The sequence below is a fragment of the Symphodus melops genome (assembly GCF_947650265.1).
Source record: "Symphodus melops genome assembly, chromosome: 10".
Taxonomy (NCBI): Eukaryota; Metazoa; Chordata; class Actinopteri; order Labriformes; family Labridae; genus Symphodus; species Symphodus melops.
Genome location: NC_136700.1, coordinates 10813394 through 10837369, shown reverse-complemented (window position 1 = coordinate 10837369; position 23976 = coordinate 10813394). Strand labels below are relative to the sequence as shown.

The 23976-nt window shown below is 40.8% G+C and overlaps 3 protein-coding genes across 4 annotated transcripts; 2 read left to right on the top strand and 1 right to left on the bottom strand.

The window, feature by feature from the left end:
* Positions 1-493: 493 nt before the first annotated feature.
* Positions 494-9319, top strand: mlf1 (myeloid leukemia factor 1). Of its 2 annotated transcripts, XM_079354818.1 has the most exons (8): positions 494-692; positions 1521-1683; positions 4835-4879; positions 7105-7188; positions 7340-7468; positions 7870-8029; positions 8164-8302; positions 8489-9319. In XM_079354818.1, the coding sequence occupies exons 1-8, from the start codon at positions 646-648 to the stop codon at positions 8553-8555; spliced, it is 834 nt and encodes a 277-aa protein (XP_079210944.1). In that variant the 5' UTR covers positions 494-645; the 3' UTR covers positions 8556-9319. The 2 variants fall into 2 exon arrangements, with proteins under 2 accessions (XP_079210944.1, XP_079210945.1); XM_079354819.1 differs by lacking the exon at positions 4835-4879 and having other exon boundaries at positions 495-692.
* A 502-nt stretch (positions 9320-9821) lies between these two features.
* On the bottom strand, positions 9822-11388 carry med29 (mediator complex subunit 29). The gene is made up of 4 exons (XM_079354822.1): positions 11144-11388; positions 10988-11046; positions 10763-10847; positions 9822-10352 (listed from the first exon to the last, which is right to left on the bottom strand). Exons 1-4 carry the CDS (start codon positions 11321-11323, stop codon positions 10125-10127), a joined length of 552 nt encoding a protein of 183 aa, XP_079210948.1. The 5' UTR covers positions 11324-11388; the 3' UTR covers positions 9822-10124.
* A 762-nt stretch (positions 11389-12150) lies between these two features.
* ppp2r1bb (protein phosphatase 2, regulatory subunit A, beta b) lies at positions 12151-22867 on the top strand. Its single transcript, XM_079354814.1, has 16 exons — positions 12151-12346; positions 13008-13098; positions 14083-14183; positions 14433-14665; positions 14826-14973; positions 15083-15238; positions 16388-16502; positions 16658-16728; positions 17998-18132; positions 18980-19153; positions 19304-19364; positions 20634-20788; positions 20915-21057; positions 21175-21266; positions 21374-22463; positions 22528-22867. Exons 1-15 carry the CDS (start codon positions 12269-12271, stop codon positions 21388-21390), a joined length of 1770 nt encoding a protein of 589 aa, XP_079210940.1. The 5' UTR covers positions 12151-12268; the 3' UTR covers positions 21391-22463; positions 22528-22867.
* Positions 22868-23976: the final 1109 nt, after the last annotated feature.

Below are 23976 nucleotides of genomic sequence, written 5' to 3'. Positions count from 1 at the left end.
ACCTGTTGCACACATAAAATCAGCTACTTTGTCTAATACTTACGCCCACTTTAGTTTTTTGCAAATAGATCTGATATGATAGTGACATATCTGCCACTTCATAGTCACAACGAAAAAAGAAAACAAATGTTCATATCACAATACAAAAAAAAACCCGGAGCCAACATCTTCTCAACATTTATGAAATAAAGTACTTGGAAAGCGTCAATGTAGCCTAATTCTCCCGTTACAAAGTACTACAAAGTACATTAGTACATTGTATTAATGTATGCTTATCAACGTTACAATAATGACTGGGGTCCTTGGAAAACATTTCTCATCTGAAAGGGGTCCATGGTCAAAAAAAGGTTTTGAGAACCCCTGCATTAGAAAAGTCTAGATTTCCGTCTCCATGACAGCCACACACAACATTGATGCCGCGAATGGTCCCTTATCATTGCTCCGAATAACCAGCCAATCAGAGGGCCGGGTTAAAGTCACATGGCTGTTGTCAGAGTGAGTTTGGGTCTAAATTCTTAAGCGTGACACCACCTCCGTAGTAACCTAACCCAAGTTGAGCGACGGCGCTGGGCCACCTGTGGCTGCACGGATTATTCCTTTAAAGTCTTCATCTCTTTTCTGTTTCCAGCGTCAAAGTCAGTTAAAATGTTCAATATTAACCTCAGGGAGTTTGAAGAGGATCAATTTTTGTCGTAAGTACATTAACTAAACTTGTATTAATCTAATGTAATCTGTAATTATTTAAATGTGTGTGTTCTTATAATGATGTTATTCATTTTATTCAGAGACACATAAGAGTAAATAAAGTAGTTTAAGTACCCCCAGTGTAGCCCAGTTAGGCTACCTAACAGATAAATGTACAGTGTTTTTTCAGCTTGGCTGGTGTTTCATAAACCAGCGAGTTAATGTCTAAGTGCTCAAACTTGTGTATTCGTGATTGTTGATACAGCTTTCGACGACATTATTGTCTTAATACAACTTGCACGTCTATTTGATTTGTTAATATTTGTTTTTATATATATATATATACACACACACACACATACACACACACACACACACACACATACACACTATATTTATTGAATAGTAACATTGAATAGTAACAATTATTGATTCTTTTTTTATTTAAAAACTATTCATATTTACAGCTGCTTTTAGATTGACTGACTTCTTTTAAGTCTGACTCAATGTCGAAAAGTTATGTAACTTTTACTTTAAAAATAAGTTCCAACACTGAAGGCTGAACCAAGTTTAACTCTGACACTGTGCCATAGTCACTTTGATTTATCGTCGGCAGTGTCCACATTTGACCCCACTTCTAAAGCAAGTGTAAAAGGGGCTGGGATTATCTGGGGAGCCTGTTATTTCAATATGTTGTGCTGGCATATCTGATGTAGAGAACTTTCTTATTCTTCTCCAGAAGCTTTCATCAGGGTTTACAGGCCTCATTGTGTTCCTGCAGCGTTCCCTTGTCAATGTTGAGATTCACTTTTTCTTCTTATTTTACTCTGCCATAGGGATCCATTTCGAGCTCACAGGGAACACATGCGGCAGATGATGCGTAGCTTCTCTGAGCCATTTGGCGGGTCTTCAATGCCCAGCATTATGGATGGGAGAAACCGTGGTCGTGACATGATAGAACCTCCCAGCTCATCCCAGGCGCACAGGGACGATCACAGGGTGAGAGCAATTATTTCTGGAAGCAATCTACCATTTTGACGTATCTGTTGAGTTACAGCACATAAAGCTCAACCCTGTTTATCACAGTATCCATATGTCAACAGTTGTGGTAACCTACATGTAAACATAATCTTGATCTATTAGAGATCAACTAAAAAACCCTTGCTTCAGCATTTAACTTGTGAAAGCTTTATGCCTGTGTACTGCTCATTAAATATCATCGGATTAATGTTTGGAGAAGGGCAAAGTTCACTCCGGTTTAGTGGAAGTTGGTCACTTGCAGAGTAACTGGAGCACCACTTACAGAGGTATGGGACCATGTGAGTCTCTACTTTAATGGAAGGGCAACCCCTATGGCCTCTCAGGACAGTTATATCTGGCTCTCATGAGCCCTATTTATAGTGCATTGTTCCACTGACACACTGGTTTCTTGCATATGCATGCACAGAGTAACTGTAAATGTTGGACTAGTAAATCCTTGTTTACTTAAGTTATAGCTATTTTTCAAACATAACTGCTCCCTACATAAATCATTGACTTGACGTATACACTCATATAATATGAACATGAGCTCAAGAGATGGTTATCGATGACTACTCTTCATCCTGTTTGAAAGTTTTTTTTGGGGGGGGGGAATATTGCAAGTTGTGTAAGATTTTTTAATAGGTAGGCAGAATATTTTGTATCTGCCTTGTTTTGCACGTGTTAACCTTTCCCAAATTAAGCCCCTGCAGTGATTAGATATAGCCCTGCTAAGTCAAACGTATCCCTATCACCTGCTTTAATCCAATATATTAATTACATTAAGTGTGTAATACTAGCTGAAGAGGGAATGATGAATGATCTCAGTGACAGCAGATAGAATGTCAATCCAAAGAAAATATTCTAATTCTAATTACTGCCACTGATACAATGACTGATACAACTTTATTTAGCCTTGTTAGACCCTGAATTGTAACAGCAACCCAAAAATATTATTAAAAATAAAAAAGGAACAAAACCCAAAATGTAATAACTGGTCGATAATGTAACAAAATGCTGAGCCCAAAATGTAACAAGTTGTTACATGTTGTTACAAGTTTTTACATTTTGGGTCAGTTATGACAGTTATGGGGCAGGCACAATATTTATCTCCTAATAATGTAACAACTTGTTACATTTGGGCAAAAACTTACTCCGTTTTGGACTCCGCATTTTGTGACATGATCTACTTGTCTGACTCCCACGAACACTTGTCTGTGCGAAGATAAGGAGCAGTCTTGTGTTCCCCAGCAGTGGTCAGAGGGTGCTGAGTTGTTGGCTTTGTGAAGGCATATGTGCAGATGTCATGGACACTCTGCTTTCTCATTGTTGCTCTTTCGCTCCATCTGTTTGGAAGGACGTGTCTTGGCAGCGCTGGCGCTTTAGCAGCCAGATGACAGAAAGACAGACAGCTCACTCTCCTCCTGCTCTCCAATATCACAAGCACGAATGTGCACACAAAAATACATTCTCTCACACACACACACACACACACACACACACACACAAACATACTGTATAAAATATGCTGACAAGGACTGTTACACAGAGTCACAGCATGCAAAGTAACACTGACATGAAGGCATGCAAACACACACATGGACCTGCATAAACACTCCCACATAATGCTGGAAGGCCTGTGTGCCTTGTTTTAGCTTGCTAACCGTAAGACCCCCAGTGGGAAAACAATCCCTGTGTTGCCTTCCAAAAGCTCTCACATTTCCCGGTCTCTTGCCAATAGTCACTACCTGGTTTATATCACCTTTTGAGGCGCTCATTCATCTGGGCGCTTGTCTATAAAAGATCTGTGGCATAAACAACTAGCATAAGTTAGCTGCTCCTTCTTTGATTCTGCAGTTTTGCACTGAGCCAAACAGGTGGTAGAGGGGCTGGGGCGAGGTAACAACCAGCATAGGTTGTAATGACGATGCCTTTGTTGTTGGCTTGCACCTTTCTAGATCATTCTGGAAAATAAAGTGAGGAGGAAGGCTTTGCAGTGTGAAGTGAAGCAGTTTATTAACCACTTATTGACCTGCGTCCACTTTGAAAAACTTCATAGTCTCCATAATCAGACTCAGTGTCTTTGTGGTCTTCCAGTCAGAAGCACATATTAAACAAAAGGCCTCCTAATGCACCGCTACTTCCGAGGAGCCATACAATAACCACTTTCCTTTTGAGTATGAATCATATCGACAGTGCATAGTGGGAAGTAACTCATACCTCCTCCGGGAGCAGGCTCCCTCAGAGGGCACAGTGGCAGATTCAGTATCAGATTGACAGAGAGACGGAGAGCAGAATGTCAATCTGCATTTTTCCAGACAGCCTAAAATAATGTGTTAAAGACCAGTGGGTCTACGTTCCTTATTTTGCAACCTCAATCTCTGCCCCCCCCCCCCCTTGTGCCATCGTCTAAATATAATGCTGGCAGATATGTAACCGTCATTTATTAGTTCATACATGCCACTCTGGGATAAAATAGGCTCTAAGCTTCATAGATAATGATAGAAGCGTTTTACATCGGCTTGACATTTGAAAAGAGCTGAGGGAGCAGCCTTGGACTCTTTGACCCATGTTGGATGCTCGTCCTAACGGGTCTGTCTGGCCCATTGCAGCCTCTCCAGAATGTAACTCAGTTCCAGTGTTAAACCCACGCTAATCTCTGGCAATGTGACCCAATTACACATGGAACACAAGTCATTCAACACCTCACTGATTATGTGCAATACTCCTGTGCGTCACACGCCCAGAAGAATCAGCCACAGACACGTACAGCGGACACATAGCGATAGCTTTTGAGATGCTTATGCAGGGCTGCAGGTTATAAACACCTGCTGTCTTGGCTTAGAGAACACAGGATCTGACTGGAGGCTGCTCCCTCCTCACTTGCGTGTCTCCTCTTGGTGCCCAAACTCCCAGAGGGTTCACGGCCTTGAGGGGTTGTGCTCAAAGCCGGGGGTGAGGTCTGTGTAGCTGTGTCAAGGGCTTAGTGACCGATGTAAGACAACCTAACAGCTTACAGGCAAAAAAGTTACAAATAAAGTTTATTGTACGTGTGTGTATGTAACATGCTATACAAATACAGCACCATACTGTTTCTATACTCTTTATTTTTATTTTTTTTATTCCTCAGGATACGAGCCGGTCGTTGTTACCCTTCGGCAGTAGTGACAGCACGGTCAGTGAACTTGTCTATTCAAGCACACTATAACATGAATATAACTTAAACCTAGACTAAGTGCATGCTTGCATGCATGATTTGTATCACATTATTACTTGCTGCTGTTTTGTTTTTTTTTGTTTTTTGTTTATCCTGCACTACGAGTCAATGCAACAAAATTTCGTTCTTATCTGCACTGTAAAGCTGAAGTTAAAGAAAGTTCGTCTATCTAGTGCTGGGAAATAATGCCTATGATTAAAATCACAAATATTTTAGACACATTTTCAATTCAATTCAAAAAACTTTATTTGTCCCCAGGGGGCAATTCAGGGCACACAGAGCAGCAAATAACGACAGTGCAACTATACAAAAACATTTAACCTATCAACAAGAATAAAGTATAAAAGAAGAATAAGTGTCAGGGTGTTAGTACAGGTTAGAATCCAATCACAGAGTTAGATACGAAGAACAGCAGAGAGGAAAGTGTCTAGATTTTGTTTATTTTATCAATACATTCTAACTAAAGCAAACTGAGTTTCCCTTCAAGGATGAATAGGAATGTCTCTTTTGGTGTTAAAATGCAAGCTACACACTTCAAGTTCACCTTGCAGTTTCAAGTTCAGTAAAAGTACAGATGAGACGGAGCGACTTCAGCAAAAAGACCTGGAGCCTCTCAGCCACTCTGTACAAAGTTAACATGTTGGGAGGGCGGCAGGACAAGGGGAGCGGCGGAAAAACTCTTTATTGATAAAAGTTGATATATCGCTCAGCCCTACCAACATCATTGCAAACTTCTTACCTTCACATCGTCACCAACACTAGAAATGTGGAGGATGTCAACTGGTGTCTCCATAATAGTAAACAGGGCAGTATTTACTGAAATCTGATTGATTATTTGATCATTTCAGGAATTCACAGCACGTTATTGCACATCTTCATATACTTGCAGTGTGTAATGTTTTAACCACAGGATGTTTAGTCCAGTACCTGACCTGTTATATTAAGCCATGTTGTTTTAGTTGGTGTCGGGAGATGACCCTCAAGTCATGCCTGTTCTATAGAACACATAGTGTAGTTTGAAAGGGTCTCAACATAAACCTTGAATAGGTAGAGAGATTTACACTTTGAACATGTTGTTTGCAGAACATTTGAGTGCAACTCGTAAAAAAAAAATGTTGTTACATTTTGAATGGCTGGAGATTGAGAATACTGTACCTTACTGCAACATGCATGACTGATTTGAGTGCTGAGGAGTGACCAATAGGAAACGGGAGAGTCCCCATGACTGAGAAGCAATTAGACAGACACAGACCAGTTCCATTTTGGTGCTTTAAGATTCACAATTATTATTTCTTTTCTTTTTCTTCTTTTTTTGTAAATGTTATTTTTTATTACTTGTGTTCACTTTCGTTAACTGAAGTCAGCAGAGCTCATAATGCCCCTGACTCTCTGAAGAGACAAGACTCCCTTTTCATAACTGACACAGCTCTATCATGTGTCACATAGCCAAGGAGGAGAGAGAAAGAAAGGCCTGTTTCTACTCAGGCTCTCATTCAGGCGCTAAATTAGCCTAAGTGCAGTGAATGGAAGGTCCCATGGTCCCCTTGTTTTTTTGTTTTTTTATAATTCTGGTGATAGGGTTATCAAAGTTATAGTGTGTGTGTGTGTGTGTGTGTGTGTGTGTGTGTGTGCGTGTGTGCGTGTGTGTGTGTGTGCGTGTGCGTGCCCACCTCTGGATTAAGGCCAGCTGGCTTCTTTTTATAACTTAAAGCTGGAGTGGGAACGAGTGCTGTAAAGCTGTATGCACTTCTTGCGAGATGAGCTCGGCCAACTGCCAAAGTGACATACTGCAGTAAACGAAGGGAGAGATGCCATTCTCCCATTTAAAAATGATAATGCCATTAAACCAACCATTGGAACTGCTGTTTTCAGGTGGTCAAGTTTCTATACAGGAAAAAAAAAAAACATTAAACAAAGACACAAGTAGCATGTTCATGCTGGATTTGGTAAACAGTTATTTTATACAGTAAATGTCACTGGGTCACATGTTATGAAGTGATATAATTTGAATGTACAGATGGCACAGATTGCTGAGACACATTTAGCTCAGTGCTCTGTGTGTGGATGTTTGTGCACATGAGTGAGGCGCTTACGAGCTGTTAATGCACTGTGAACATGTGCTGTGCAAGCCATGCCATTCATTGTCTCAAGCCGTGGCTGTCTTTTCTCTTGTCTTTGTGCAGGACATGATGTCAAGCCCTTTCGCGAGGTTCGACAACATGATGTCCAACATGAGAAACAGGATGGTGGAGATGCACAGAAACTTTGTGAGTTAACTCATTGACTCATTCGGTTGATGCTGCTGACTCGGACTCCTGATGTACGGTACGTGACCTTGTAGCTGCTTAACAGCGTGTGTGTTTGTGTGTGTTTGTGTGTGTGTGTGTGTGTGTGTGTGTGTGTGTGTGTGTGTGTCAGGACAACACGTCCACAGATCCAAACACCCACTCATTCAGCTCCTCGTCGGTCATGACGTTCTCAAAGGTTGGGAATGAGCCTCCTAAGGTCTTCCAGGCGAGCTCGTCAACACGTCGTGCCCCTGGAGGGGTAAGTTCCTCATCGGATTTGTAACAGCAGTGTCACACAGCACATTTTGCTACACTGAGCTGAGAGAAGTCAATCTGTCTGTACACAAATATCACTTGTTCTTTCCCTCCCTGAGTGATCATGGGGATTTCTCCCCTCTGGCATTTCCTTGTTTGAAACATTACAATCAACCTCGTCTCTTTGGGGCATATGATGGCTCTGTTCCATTACGGTGTGTTTGAAATCATGTTGATGATCGTGCTTGCACAGCATTAGGGCCGTAGAATTTGCCCTCCTTAATGGAATGCAGTCATTAATATTACTACTAGCCATACTGTCTTTGATCTGACTGGGCTAGTTATCTCAATAAACGAGAATGATTGCCAATCTGTGACATTGATGTGCTATTGTTCAATCATCAGATTAAGGAGACAAGGCAAGCGCTGAAAGACTCTGAAAGTGGTGTGGAGAAGATGTCGATTGGTCATCACATTCGTGACAGGGGACATGTTGTGGAGAAGAAATACAACAAGAAGACTGGAGAGAAGGAGTTCAACCAAGACTTTGAGAACTTGGATGAATGTATGTGAAAATGCTGATGATGATGACAGGCTGTTTAGGTGGTCTGATCAGTTCCGTTGACTTGTTGAATGACTTATCATATATAATGCAGCAGTCCAAACTTTTCTAATTTTATCCTGATCCTCCACCACCAGCTGAAGCACAAACTTTCGACTCCGAGTGGCAGCAGGAATTATCCAAGTTCCAGCCATCTGGTCCCATGTCCCGTCAGGCAGGACCTCAACTCAGTGGAGTTCACCGGGCAGCTCTCACCAGTTCTGAGCAGGCCGACAGGTCAGTGTTACATGCTCCAACTCCATGACAGGTTGAAGACAGTGCAGGGTCTGCAGTACAGGATCAAATCACTAGTTTTAGGCACCTCCTGTATGCTTTTATAAGAGTATAGTTAACATGACTATTCTGAAGTTGATTTAGCTGTAATTAACCACTTAGTTTTCTTTTTTGTTCTTATTTCCACAGAGAAAGATCAAAAGGAAAGGCTGATGGGAAAAGATATGGGACATTCTCAGACTCTTCAAAGCAGTGAAACCACCTGTGTGTGTGTGTGCTCATTAAAGTCTTTCAGCCATCATAAAGTCAGCTCTTTTTGCTCTGTACCCACACAAACACACCCACCCAACCTGTTTTTTTTAAAGAGATAGAATCAGAAGGAACCAAACCCCAGACAAGATAATTTGAAGATTTGAAGATACAATATAACATGAAAAAGGAACAAGAATCTCACTGATTAAAATGTAAATATTTAAAGAAAACAACCTTTAAAGAATAAGTGACAGAACTATGGGGTCTTTATAAATCTAGGGTTTCGTCTCCTCAGTCATTGGTATACCGATGGGTGTTTTTGTGTTGAAATTGATTAAAGTAATTTCTTACAAGATATACACTATTAAAGGTAATAAGCACTATTTTTATGACACAACATTACACGTCCAACACTATTAGATTGTCATCTTATTTTCATAATGCAAGAAGACAAAAAGTAGTGAAATCCACTGATGCACTCAATGTATAGATTGTCTTTTTTATTGTACTGTCTAGTACCTGATGCTCTCGATATGAACTGTATATTGTTCCTGCTGTATTCTTTGTAAAAACTAACTATTCTTCCTTTTGTATGTTCCTGTGGTTGATCATTTACTGAACTCTGTGCTGCACGTTCTTTTCCTGGCAATGACTGGATTATTTTCATTCATTCTCGCCATGTTCTTGTACATTTTTGCTCAAGCTTTAAAAGCAAGACATGTACCAACACAGACTACTGTTTGAAAATTAAAATGTGAATTATGGAGACTTATCTAGTTTGTTTTTGAATGAATGCTGAACTGTTTCGATGTGACCCGTAAGGAGCCTGTGAGGGGAATTCTTGTGGTGAACCTCTCATGTCTGCTATCTAGTGACCCACAGTGATATTTTTGGATAGAAGCACTTGTCTGTCAGTAACTTAGATTGGACTGAGATGTTACACGACTGCAAGCCCACCATGCACCCCTCCCACATGTGGCAATCTTAATTTAACCCTTGAACCCCTGACCGATAGAGAGCTCAAAAAGGATCCAAATGTAAGCATATTCCACTGTAAGAACTTATATTCAAAAGTGGAACTATTCTTCTCCCTCTGTAAAATGGGAGTCTGAACTTTATTTCCAGTTAAACCTTTAAGAATTAAGATTTTTATTTGTCACACGCTCATACAAATGTGCATTTTAAACTGACATTTTTTGTCAGTACCTGCATCCACATGTAACAACCCATATTTAGTTTTTGCATCTTAAATAACCAGAACACATAAGTATCAGTGGAAAGGTTTTCATATTTAATACAAATAAGCTACAAAAGACGTGAATTTAAGTTGGCAGAACTCTGGCACCACCTGCTGGTCATTTTAGGATATGACCTGTCAGGAATATTTACAGTGCTTCCTTACACAACACATAACTTGTATAAAAGAAATATTAACTAAATGTACAGGATCTTGACGAATAGAACCACATCCTATGTTTGGGATTATGGAATATCCCCTTGCATGAAATTCATCATAAACTTCATCTCGATTTGTCAAAGACAGCAGAGACCATTGGTAAAGTCAGGTTTGGTTCTACATGATTCCCTGAGGCTGTCCCTTTCCTGCGATCTTCTTTGAACACTCCAGCAAAGCATTGTGGATGTCCTTGGCGCAGGAAATTTGAGACTTGATCATGCCAAGGTACTGGGCGTAAGACATGGACTCTGTCTGCACCGTGTCAGGCTTGGTGGCTGTCGGGACCAGGTTAGGTGAATGTTTGGCGCTGTCGATGCTCTGGGAGAGGCACTCATAGGCCAGTCGCTTCACAGAGAAGAGACGAGGTGAGTTAGTAGAGCACACTATACAGGTACAATATGTATGGTACTGTGTTTAACATACTGATGAGCTATCACTCATGACTGCCGATTATATATATTGATTAGATTATGTATTATTTAAGATAAAATCAGATATTCATTATGGGATAGTGGCTTACAACTTCCATATGTTCAATGTCAAATTGTTTTTTTATTACTTTTCTGTAATAAAAAAGAAGCAGAAGATTTCAGTTCTAAAATTCCTAAAAAATATAGATCAGAGAGAAAAAAGAAAATGTTTTTCCTGAATGTATAATCTGACAGATGATCAATGAACGCCAATGAGAAATAAAAATGTGTCATCATGAGTTTGGGATTAATAACACTTTGTTTTGTTTGTCTTGCGTTACTTACCAAGCACAGCTCCAGTTGATCACACAGGGCATAAAACTCTTCCAGGCTTTTGTCAAAGCGCTGCACAGAGGTGTCGCTGCTTTTACTAAACCAGAGGAAACATTGGGTAATTAAAAAAATTAATAATAATAATAATAATAAATAACAGAGAAAACCTGACAGAGAGACATCTCTTTCTCCAAAAGAGGACCATTATTGAAACGACTCCCAGGGCAGGTTACTTACATGCCGTTGTCAATTGATGTGTTATGGGCCAAATTCATGGAGGCAATCTTCATTAAATTCTGAAAATTAAAATAAAACATCTATTAGCTCACATTTAAACTGATATTTATGTGTAAAGCTATCGTAGTTGGACCATGACTTTGATGTCTGGGTTACCTGCAGACTCTCCTTCAACTGTGGAATAAGCATCTTAAATCTGTGGACTGGGTCAAAGTCCTGCTGCTGGCTCAGCTGTTGTTGTTGCTGTTGTTGTTGTTGCTGTAATGAAGTCGGTTGTTGTAATATGGGTTGAGCCATCGGTCCACCGGGCTGTTGTTGCTGCTGTTGGGACGCCATCTTGCCCGGCTATGACGAACAAGGCCGGAAAAGATTTCAATATCCGGTGTGTCTCTTCCACAATAAGAGCGTCCTGATATACACACAACCATATATATATATATATATAGAACACAGTGTTTTTATATAGATATATGCACACATGCATCTTTTTCCGAATATACTCTCTCTCTCTCTCTCTCTCTCTCTCTCTCTCTCTCTCTCTCTCTCTTTGTTTTATTGATCCATATCTAGACTGTATTTATATGATTTTGTGGCTGCAGGAGGCTGTAATTACCCTCAATATTTGTATGGCTTTGTATGGCCACAATTAGGCGATAAACAATAAATAATGGTCAACATTAAACACACCATTGTCATTAACATTGATGTATTGGTATTGGTATTTCTCATATCGTGTTAAATCTGAACCTATTGTCTGTTTTTGGAGCCAGAAGTCACTGATAATGATTCATTCTGGGCTGGTTTACAGGCCTAGACCTGTATACAGGTAAACTTAATGATCCATGATGAATGAATACATTATGTTATTAAGTAAAACCATGAACGTTTTTTCTCCAAATTTTAAGTCCTTTTCCCAACCAGATGACAAATGTTGTATTTTATGCCTGTTTTTGACATAAAGATTTGAATGCAAATGGCCTGTAATTTAAATTCAGATGTAAAACAGTAAAACATGTAACTTTACATGTTGTGTTATGTTATATGCTATAACAGAAAAATGTTGTAATGAAAACATTATTTATTTTTTAGAGTTCATGTGTACTTATATAAAGAAACCTTTAAATTTAAGCCATCTTCAGATTTAGACCTTCTCCTTACGTTCCCTCGGTGGAGTTTTGAACGCAGCAGCGGAGGAGGGAGGTCCCTGCAGCCGCTCGTTTTGCGCAGAAACCCCGTAGTGCATCACAACAGCGCCATTCGGTAACTGCAACAGTATCCAAAATGGCAGGAGCTGATGGAGACGACTCTCTTTACCCTATCGCCGTTCTCATTGATGAACTGCGTAATGAGGACGTGCAGGTAACAGCTCAAGTTTTTATTTTTGTTTTTCAGTTGCAGTTATGAGCGAAAAGAGAGGTGCTAAATAGCCTCTCAGTCGGTCGCCTGAATACCAACCAGCTAACTAGCACAAATGCTAGCTAACGCTCCAGGGCCTAGGCCTATCAGACGGGCGCACCCTGCCTTTCCAGCCTAGCTAGCTGCTTCAGTGTGTTGAGTTAGTATTGTGTGTAATAATATTAATGGCCAAGGTAGTTTAAATTATTTAGTACACCTATAAGTTAAAATACAGGTCGAGTTTATGTCATTGGTTTGGCTGATAGTGCTAACCAGCGTTAATTGACAAACCGGAGAATTAGCAGTCGACACAGCGGGGCGTTTAAGGCCGCGTTTCACAAAACTGACTGTTTCTGTATCATTGGCGTATTAACTAATTTGACATGTAGCAATAACAATAGCCTTTCCATTCAGCTATCATTGCACTTTAAGTTAACACAGGGTAAATGTAGATTTCTCACGTCAACATTACGTACTGCGAAGACGAGATAGTAATGTTAGCTCTTCATTTGTTATTGAAATGCGTTATGGTATACTCTTTATCATTGTCCTTCATTAAATGCAGTTTGTGCTAAAAAAGAAAGGGAAAAAAAACGTGACTAATGTATGTAACCTGTGTGCACAGTTACGACTGAACAGCATCAAGAAGCTGTCCACCATTGCTTTGGCCCTCGGTGTGGAGAGGACTCGCACCGAACTCCTACCTTTCCTCACAGGTAATAAAGTCATATACCGTAAATTCCGTACTATTGAGCGCACCTGGATATAAGCCGCACCGGCTAAAAATAAGTAAATAAATGTATTTGTACATATATAAGCCGCACTTGATTATAAGCCGCAGGTGTCCACGCTATAACAAGAGCTATTTACACAGACGTAGGCTACCGGTAACATCCGCAAATACCGTAGCGTCCGTACGGACGTTAAAGGACGACGAGAGCGTTCAAATAATAACTTTTAATAACCCGATCACTGTCGGCCGTGACCACGCCGTTTACAGCGGAGAACAACACATAACTTGCCGTAACAATCCAACTCTCTCCCCCAGCGTTATCTCATACAGCCACTCAACACGTTCTCGCTGGTGCATTCACTGACTCTCCACATAATCGGAATTATGAACACATTATCAACTACTGACTTTACAACATGAACCGTTACAACACGAAGCCTAGCCGACGGTGTCTGTAACACGGCTGATGAAAAAGATGGCCGTAATATATTTCACAAGAAAAAGTCCATCCATTCACTGCCTCAGTCTCTGTTGTCGCTGTCAGTGTCATCTTAACGTGCAGCAGCTCTGTTAGCTTCTTTGACAGCCAGGTCGATCGCCTTTAACTTGAAAGCTGCATCATATGTATTTCTCCGTGTGTTTTCCATCATGAGGGTGCGTGCATGAAGCGCAAAATGACTGATATTAAGATCCGACGTGACGAAGTCAAATGTTTTTGCGGCAGAAGCTCATTGTCCCCCATAAAAAATCCATGCATTAGCCGCACCGGAGTAGAAGCCGCAGTGCTCGAAGTGTGAGAAAAAAGTAGCGGCTTATAGTCCGGAATTTACGGTAACTTATACTAATCACATGATGTTCAACGAAACACTTATTACCTGAAAGCTTGTACTATGACTCTACACTTTCCCCAAATTACACCATGTGACCTAGACGTAATGTTTTAACACATATTCCTGTCCTCATTTAGACACTATCTATGACGAAGATGAAGTGCTGTTGGCCTTGGCTGAGCAGCTTGGCAATTTCACTATGTTGGTTGGAGGACCAGAGTACGTCCACTGTCTCTTGGTGAGTGAGAGAGGACAGCTCTCTACTTCTGTTAAAATACAGGCCGAGCACTTGAAATGTTTCGGGTTTTATCAATAGCATTATTTTAAATGTCTGATACTACCTGACATCCTAGATTAGTAGGCTAAATTGTGAAAAACCCCCTGCCTTTACATTTGTTTGAATTAAATATAGCACAGTACACATCTTTGTCTAATAGAGCATATTTACACAATACTGACCTACACCTTTTTCTTCTGTGACATGCAGCCTCCACTGGAGAGCCTTGCTACAGTGGAGGAGACAGTAGTCAGAGATAAAGCTGTTGAGTCCCTGCGGAAGATCTCTCAAGAGCATTCTCCAGTTGACTTGGAAGTCCACTTTGAGCCTTTGGTTAAGCGACTGGCAAGCGGTGACTGGTTCACCTCTCGCACATCTGCTTGCGGTCTCTTTAGTGTGTGTTATCCTCGTGTCTCCAGCACTGTCAAGGCTGAGATCCGTCAGTAAGTGGCTTTTCTACAAAGGGAATCATTTCCTTCGATATACACCCCCATTTTCACATTGTATTCTGTACAATATTGAAATTGGCATATAATTTAGTGTAGACACCAGATGTTTTGTCCATGATTCTGTTTAATATGTATTGTCTGTTTCTGTCTCTAGGCATTTTCGCACCTTGTGTTCAGATGATACTCCTATGGTGCGCCGTGCTGCAGCATCTAAACTTGGAGAGTTTGCCAAAGTCCTGGAGCTGGATTATGTAAAAAGTGACATTATTTCCCTCTTCACTGCTCTGGCCTCTGATGAGCAGGTATGAAGACGTGGCTTCTTTCTCCAGTGTCTGAACTGCAGCTGCAGCCAATGTCTCCATGTCCTTTCGTTTATTTGACTGTTAAACTGGTATAACTTTTCTCCCTCAGGACTCAGTGCGGCTGCTTGCAGTGGAGGCTTGTGTCAGCATTGCCACACTGCTGCCTCAGGAGGACCTTGAGACACTTGTGATGCCAACCCTGCGTCAGGCAGCAGAAGACAAATCCTGGAGGGTCCGTTACATGGTGGCTGACAAGTTCTCTGAGGTAAGCAGAAGACTTCCTCTCGCTTGCTGTATGCCTTGTTAAAGTTGCAGCATTTAGAAAGATACAATGGACACCTGCTATTTGTAAAAAGGCCCTAACTAGTATTCTTCTAGGGTGCACAAATGTTTTCAGACCAAACAATGTTTGAGCTTTGGCTTCTGTCCCTACCCAGTATAGGGTAAAAATTTTACTCTGTTCATTAAAAATGTAATCTGAGTCTGCTTTCAGCTCTCCAATGACAAACTAAACCTCAGCAAGATCCTTGTCAAGAAAAATCCTTTTTAAAAATCTTTGACTCAGACAACTTTCACACATTCCCCATGTTGCAAATACAGACGCTTCAATAGTTCCCCCCATTGTGGATACCTGCTCTTGACTATCAGCAGATAAAAAGTATTCCAGTGCAATAACAAATGGAAATATTCTTATGTTACCTGGAGGCCTACACTTTGTGCACAAGCATTTTACTCTGCCCGCTTTATTGTTTTGCAGTTGGAAAAAAATGCAGACACTTTGCTGACTCTTAGAAACACGTTCACTTTCGGGACCACACGTTTTCTTTTTTTTTTCCTCCTGTGACAGGTGTTCTTCTTTACCTGCTCCAAAACAGTTGTTGCCAGGGCAGCCATGATAAATACGCGCTGGCAGCACGTTTCCCCATTTTATTAAGTGTCTTATGTCAACTTGCCAACACATTATCTCTTGGGGAGAAACAAAAAAGTGTGAATCATTGAATAGACTGACGTACTTGCCTACATCAATCCCACTTTTTATGTGGCCTCTCGGACAATTCAGAATTTATTTTCAAGGCCAAGACAAATAACAGATTTTTTTTTAAATGTTCAGTTTATTTCCCAATTTGTTGAAAGTGTAACGATAGACACTATACTAGCCGAAACACTTTTGTCACCGGTTACAGTATATTCAGGGACAGTAGGCATGTGTTCATTCCCTGACTAAAGACAGAAGCGTTTCTTTCAAAAACAAAAACATTTATATCCCACAGCCAACATTTACCTTATTTTTACCAGGAGATTATTCAATTATCTGTCAGTATCTTTAACAGTTCATTATTATCCATAACACCTCTCTGGAAATGTGATGTATATTACAAAGATGTTAAGATATTGAGACGTGTTGCGGTTTTAGCTCCAGAAAGCAGTTGGGCCAGAGATCACCAAGAACGACCTGGTCCCAGCTTTCCAGAATCTTCTGAAGGACTGTGAAGCTGAGGTCCGTGCTGCTGCAGCCAACAAAGTCAAAGGTCTGTTTTATTTATTTTTAACACACAGTTAATGCCTCAGGGACAGTTCTTAAAAATCAAGTATGTCATGGTTTTAAATTGTGTCTCTTGTTTTTCCTTCTTTTTTATTCATCTTCCATGTGTTGACGTTTGACCCTTTTTCTTCTTTGTGGTAGAATTCTGCGAGAATCTCCCAGAGGACAGTCGCGAGCAAATCATCATGACTCACATTCTGCCCTGTGTCAAGGTAAAAATACATCTGTCAGTCATATAGTCGTATTGCTGCTTTACTAATCAGTTGAACAAAAACAATTTAGAATTAGTTGTGAGTTATAAAAACACAGAGAAGGTCTGGAAGCATTATGTTGTAATGGTTTTCCCTTTAAGCGTTTATGCAGACATGTTATTGTTTTGTCCTCCTTTATGAATCCATAATTGTTTTTACAATCTGGGTGTTCTCCTTTTAACATTAGCCTTTACTACTTTTGATTGTGATATTTCATTTATAAATTTAAATAGTGGCACTTCAATGGAGAGATGAGTCCAAAGTGAACACACCCAAGCAGCATTATCTGAAGCAAACAATGAAGACTATTACAATCAAACCAGACAGCTGTCTAATGAAGCTGAATTCAAATCTATATCACAAATTTAAAAATGAACTCTTTACACAAAAGGTATAATCTTTACTCTACTAAAGATTTTGCTTTCTCTCATACTTTGATAAGATTTTAGCGTTTGCAGTGTCTTGTTTGAGCTCTTTAAAAACGTGTTTTTAATGAGTATCTTTTTGCAAATGTACTGGCTAGAACAGAGGGTTTAAGTGTCCGAAATGAAGGCATTTATACTCGATTAGCTGCGTACACACAAACTCATTCAGTACGCAGCATTCACATCTGGGGAAAAGAGACATGGAGAAATACAACCTCTTAAAGACGGCATACCTTGAGAACTGTAAAGTTCTCTTATCAAACCCTGAAGGCTTTAAAACAAAGTGATGCCGTGTCTGTCTGCCATTGCAGCTCAGATTTTGAACAGCAGGTGGCAATGTTGCATTTTTCTTTGCTAAGTATGACTCTGTTCCAAGGTTTAATATTTCTTAGAGCTCTGCATTGTTATTTAGTTCGTTAATGGAAATGTAAGTCTGTGGATACATGCTTTGTTTGTTAAATTGTTGAATGTATAACGGTTGGTTGTCAACTTGCTACCCCGTCAACATTTCAACAGTGGAGGAAATCTTTACAGGTCACACTAAACTGATGCTAACATCTACAAAGCAAAAACTGAATATGATAAAACCTCACATATTTACCTCAATACTTCAACAAAGCACACCGACTAACTGTTGCTGTGTGTTTATACATGGAAGTAAACGACAGTGTCTCTCTGTGCACTGTGTTGTAAATATGACTTTATAGCAGTGGTGTTGATGTTTGTTTACTGTGTTAATGTTTTCTGTCTCAACTGCTTGTTTGTGTTGATCTCTCTGTCTCCTGTGTGTCTTGTCCCTGACCAGGAACTTGTCTCAGACACAAACCAGCATGTGAAGTCAGCTCTGGCTTCAGTCATAATGGGCCTATCCACCATCCTTGGAAAGGACAACACAATAGAGCACTTACTGCCACTTTTCCTGGCGCAGCTCAAGGACGAGGTAAAGGACATGCACACTTGTAATTGTGGGCCCTACTTTTTTAGTTTCTAGTTCACACAACTGGCTTTAATTGTGTCCAGGCAGTTAGATTGAGAACTAAAGCTTCCGGTGAGGTGAAGTTTGACCAACTTCCTTAGGCCCTGAGCGATCAGCACGGCTGAGACATTGTAAATCCACTTAACCACAGTCAAGAGACGTACCTGTCTGCCTCCTGCCATGCTCTGAGGGTGGCTTAGCAAGACTGCAACCTTACAATTACACTCAGTTGTTGTGTCTGGGAGGAAGTGTTGCACACAGTGCAACTAGATAAAGTAATGCTTGATACATTTGATATGTACAGTAGTAAGCAGCGAGCAGTAGGTTTTGGTATTAACCTGTCAGTATTTTTTAGAAAGCATTTAGGTTCTTGTAACAGTTGTAGCTTAACACTCCAATAAAAACATTTCCATGACATGAATTTGTGTGATGAGATGACAGTTTGGCAGGTTAAACACAAAGACATTGTTCCACTACTTCCCTTCTTCCTATTTAAAGATGGCCCCGTTTCCTCACAGCAAAAAGTACAAAACCAAGAGCCTCTAATTGGATAACAGTCCAAAGTGACAGCTTTGACTTGACAAATACGGTACTTCAAGGTGCATCTCAAAGAGTCACTGAGCCTTATTTGGCTGCTACTTTTCTGTAAACGAGTTACTTTCTAGTGTTGTGTCATCAAAGGGCTTGTTCACTTGAACAGTCGGAAGGATTTTATAAGGTGTGACCTTTGAGATGATTACGCTTTGACTAACACCTGAATACCGTGCTGTGTTAACTCGGTGTGCTCACCTTGATAACTTTTCTGTTACAGTGCCCAGAGGTGCGTTTAAACATAATCTCCAACCTAGACTGTGTCAACGAGGTGATTGGCATCCGTCAGCTCTCCCAGTCACTGCTGCCGGCTATCGTGGAATTGGCAGAGGATGCAAAGTGGAGGGTTCGCCTCGCCATCATAGAGTATATGCCCCTGTTGGCAGGACAGCTGGTGAGTCACTGAGTCCAGGAACATTGAACGCCATATAAAATGTGTTGTAAAGGTCTTTCTAATTAGTACTTTGCAAAGTACTCTTTAGGACTGATTTGACTGAAAACATTGAGGAAGAAGCTCTGATTACGATTTTTTTTTTTTGCCTAGGGAGTCGAGTTCTTTGATGAGAAACTCAACACCCTCTGCATGGCCTGGCTTATCGACCACGGTAAGAGAATTCAAATAGTCCACATTTTTCCAAGTTATGTTGGACTAGAACAAGTTTGGAGGGGAAAAAAGAGTTTGTTTCATTCGACTAAACAGTTGTTTTTACAGAAATGTTTTGGGGGGCTTTTTCATCTATTTGTAGCTAGGAAAACATGGAGTCCTTATTTTGAAGTATTGTCTATAAAATCCTACACGTTATATTTTCAAAACACCCTTCAGTGAGGTTGTAATAGCTGTCGGTGTTGAATCTATTTCCTGTCTTCAGATTTCTGTGTCTCAGGGCTTCACATCTCTTACTAACCAAGGCCTGACAAACGGGCAGGCAGAGCTCCTCATGCTGCTCTGATTCTGTTTTTAATCTGAAATGTGGAAGAGAAGGTGTAGCATAGAAGTTGGGTAGAGAGAAAATAAAGTGATTAAGTAGGGGTTAGATGTGGGACTCTGCAGTACAGGCCTCTGAATGCATGTACAATATGAAGAGCTATGGGCAGTGTGCAAAATAATGGCTTGATGAGTTCTATCAGAATGTGTGTAACCATGAGATGGTTAAGCTACTCTTGTGCACATTCACATGTTCCTGTTGTAGGCCAAAGCCTGGCATGTACATGATTGGGTTCAAACTGGCTGTTTGGTCACTCTGGTTGCGTCTACCTAAGCTGGGTTGCTGTGAGCTTCTCTTTCCTGCAGTATGGGAGACAATCACTGATATTCAAATGCTGTTAGAGCTGTCTACTCTGACAGCTTAGCAACACACACGTTTCTATTTTATAACCTACACCATCTTTTGCATACATTCTTCCATAGTGTTCTGTTCATATTGAGTTTTCTAATTAGACAGACGCGCTATTGAGGACAAAGGGCCAGCTGGGTTACATCATTGGAATGCTGCTGGTGTGGGTTTCCGTACACATGAGTATGAGTGTGTGTTAGGCTGTGGCTGTGGTAAGCGCTGTGCCACCCTTACGTAAGCCCTTCAAAGTCAGACAGGACTACAGAAATCAGCCCGTGAATCTGTCACTGTCTCTAACACAATGAGATCCTATGTTTCTTTGTACACGACAGCCAAACTTGTGATTTCTGCTGTTAAGTTTCATGTTTCTGGTCAATACTCTGATACCAAGGACTAAGACGTTATTATTGTGTCGACTTTATTGACATTTAAACTTGTGACAGCGTGTCCAGTTTCCCTTGCAGTTGTCATCTGTTTGTAATCGAGAGAAGTCATTTGTTTGGGGGAAACATTAATGCTATTCTTTTGTCTGTGTTGTAGTGTATGCCATCCGTGAGGCAGCCACCTGTAATCTGATGAAGCTGGTGGAGAAGTTTGGAGCTGAGTGGGCTCAAAACACCATTGTGCCCAAAGTGCTGGGCATGGCCAATGACCCCAATTACCTCCACAGAATGACTACTCTATTCTGCATCAATGTGAGTCATGAACGTCTATTAACCTGCTCTCATAATAAGGTCTAAAACAATATTATTTCTTCCTCCAAGTTTTGTCCATCATCTTAACTACTGTCCTTATTGACATGTGGTTTGGTATTCTGTCAGGCTTTGTCTGAGGCATGTGGTCAGGATATCACCACTAAGCAGATGCTTCCAGTGGTCCTGAAGATGTCCAACGACCAGGTGGCAAACGTTCGCTTCAACGTAGCAAAGTCCCTTCAGAAGATCGGCCCAGTCCTTGACAGCAAGTATGTCGTTTGTTTTTTTTTGTTGTTTTTTTCAATTTGACAATGTGCATCTGCTCGTTAAACAAGAACCTGCTTTTATAATTGTTAAAAATGTGCCTCCTTCTTTCTGTCCTTCAGTGCCCTTCAGACTGAAGTGAAGCCAGTGCTGGAGAAACTGGCCACAGACACAGACATGGATGTCAAGTACTTTGCCCAGGAGGCGATAAGTGGTAGGTTCTTTTATTAACTTTGATAACATTTTGAATGAGATGAATCATTTTTAGCATCCTTTAGATAATATGTTGACTAAAACTCGTATTTTCTTTTTTTTTTCCAGTTCTGGCCCTAGCATAAACCATCCCCCCCTCTCTAAATCAGACGACCACCTGAAACAGCAACGCAAACACTTTTACAAGATATTTATTGATGTTCAGGAACAACTGGTAAATGTATAGAGAAAAGCTGTTAACAATGGTTTTATCTTTTTCTTTTTCTTTTTGTTTCATGGCCAATGGAAGACCATGTCAAGGCATAGCACAGCTTCTATGTTAGCCTCTCTTTGCTGTAAATGGATGTAAAAACTAAAGCAAAGTGTGATAAACCTAAGTGGTGCATGCGGACTTATGTGCTACTCTGCTAGCTAGGCATTGCTAACCAGAACCCCTCTCACATTCCTCCCTATTACATCATGGGCCACTGTTGTACTTCAGCCACAGTCATCGCAGCATACCACATGCCTACGTCCGTTGCACTTTTCTCCCAATGCTAGACGCTAACCTCCATCAGCAGATGGCTCTACAAGCTGTTTATTTAGCTGTTCCTCCTCTCACTAAAGGCGCTCTTTTCCCCGATACGCTGTGCTGAGAAGTGATTGAAAAGACTGCCGGTTCAGTTTATTCCACCAGACCAAACCTGTTGTCTCCTTTATGCTTCACAGAACTGTTTGTACTTCTCAACGATAAACAAACAATGGGATGTCCATTACTGCATGTAATCCGATGAACTCTTTCAATGATTGCATGTTCTGATCCATCTTAAAGGGTGTCCCTTCCCATCTAGCAGACCTGTCCCACTGCTCTGCACTGTTAGTTCTTCGCAGCAGCTCACATTGAATTGGTCAAATGAATTAATTACCTCTGCCCGTTCAAATAGGGATCAGCTCAGTCGTAAACTGTTGCTCATAATTACTCCTCCCAAGTATCCCTGATGATTTTTGTTAGAGGAAGTGGGAAGTAGTTTTCAGTTGTGATTTTTGTCAAGATCTTCTCAGCATTGCTCTTAATAGGTGTGCCATTGATTTTCATTGATTGGATAGCAGTGTCGTTTTCTTTTAGTGTGCCTGAGTAAACTATTGTCACCTATCCTGTATTTTTTTTTTTTGTAAAGCCACTCTATTCTGAGTAGTCTTTGAACCAGTCTTTACATTTGTAAAGACTTCACATTTGTAAAGACTGGTTCAAACAAACCGAGACTCGTGTCCGAGAGACACAGTTTTTCCTTAAATCCATGCCACGTCCTCCACTGTATGAGATGGTCAGCAAGCGTGAAGGGCCAATTCGTGGATCCTGCTTACCAATCTCTATGCCATGGAGAACAAGTGCATGATTTTAAAGATAGTGGGCTGGGGGAAAAGGAGCATGTGTACTCAAGGCTGCATAATGTTTTATTAGGGGGCGGGAGCGCGGGTGGTTGTGGGCGGGTTGAATAAATGGATCATATTTGTTGATAGAAAAAAACTTGTTTTTCTCTGAACCTCTCCTGTTGTTCCCTTCTCCCCCTCCCCTGTCATTTTTTTTTTCTTGAATAAACCTCCATTGTTGATTGTCCTGTATCACAAAGACTGTGCTTCATTTTTATTTTGAATTTCTTCACACTTGGGAAGCTGCATTTTAATCTGAATAAAATAACGCAATGAACTGGTAGAGCTGCTTTTCTAACAAGTTAATTCCCAACAATTTGATGGAAAATGACAAACATTTCTGAAGTCCTGCCATATAATCTGGACTCTGACTTGGCTTCTTTTAGTACTGTCATGTTGAATCAGTTTCTGTTTAACTTTGGATCTGTGTTTTTGTTGCTGGGAAATAAATCCACCTGCCTGCTCACAGTTGTCTTGCAGAGAAGATTTTTCCTCTAGGATTTCTGACTTCCTCCAATTATTAGTCTCCAGAATCTCTGAGCCTTCCGGGGACTTTGTGGAGAAGCATCCAAAGCAGGTAATTGTTGTGAGGTGATTTTAAGCAAACATAGTATTTATCTCAGTGCAAGTAAAGCCTCGTTCCGGGACGACTAAGGTCTCCATTAGCCTTGTAACAACAGCTACAAGGCCTTTGAATGACTCATGAAAATGGGGGATTAATGTCACATGTTGCTGCTCTTGTATTTGGTCAGCAGCTGCTGTGGAGATGAAAGAGCGGTCTTGGTTCTGTTTTCGCTGCAGGGAAGCATGCGGAGCAGGGCAGGGTCTGCAGCTGACACCTGCCCTCACTCTGAGCAACTCTGCAGAAGAAAGGCTCGGCCGAGAAGAGCTGTTTGTCTTTCTGAAGCAGGAGAGGTTTAAAGGTATGAAAAACATGTTTCTGTTGTTTTGGACCACAGTTAACAGAAAACTGAGCTTGTACTTTCTTTACACGAGTGCTTTTCCTATTTGCTCTGAATTGTAATATAATAGCGTTCCCTTTGATATTACTATTAATGAATGAAGAAGCACCATTTTCATTAGTGCAATATTTATTACCCCAACAATTTGGACAACAAAGATAAACATGAACAGTCAGTAGCGAGTGTTTCCACCATTTGGCACAGTGACAGCTTTTTCAGCGACGTCTCGTGCTCATAACTAGCCTCATGATGTTGTTCTGAGGGCTACACGCAGTTCTACCAGGTCACGTGGGGGCAGGGTACGAGCAACATCTGACTGCCTGCTACCGACCTGAAGGT

Coding starts and splice junctions, on each gene's coding strand:
- mlf1 (XM_079354818.1), top strand. CDS start 646: ATGTTCAATATTAACCTCAGGGAGTTTGAAGAGGATCAATTTTTGTC. Junction 693..1,520: donor GAAGAGGATCAATTTTTGTC/GTAAGTACATTA, acceptor ACTCTGCCATAG/GGATCCATTTCGAGCTCACA. Junction 7,469..7,869: donor CACGTCGTGCCCCTGGAGGG/GTAAGTTCCTCA, acceptor TTCAATCATCAG/ATTAAGGAGACAAGGCAAGC.
- med29 (XM_079354822.1), bottom strand. CDS start 11,323: ATGGCGTCCCAACAGCAGCAACAACAGCCCGGTGGACCGATGGCTCAA. Junction 10,848..10,987: donor ACATCAATTGACAACGGCAT/GTAAGTAACCTG, acceptor CCTCTGGTTTAG/TAAAAGCAGCGACACCTCTG. Junction 10,353..10,762: donor ATCAACTGGAGCTGTGCTTG/GTAAGTAACGCA, acceptor TTCTCTGTGAAG/CGACTGGCCTATGAGTGCCT.
- ppp2r1bb (XM_079354814.1), top strand. CDS start 12,269: ATGGCAGGAGCTGATGGAGACGACTCTCTTTACCCTATCGCCGTTCTC. Junction 12,347..13,007: donor TGCGTAATGAGGACGTGCAG/GTAACAGCTCAA, acceptor CTGTGTGCACAG/TTACGACTGAACAGCATCAA. Junction 18,133..18,979: donor TGGCGCAGCTCAAGGACGAG/GTAAAGGACATG, acceptor TTTCTGTTACAG/TGCCCAGAGGTGCGTTTAAA.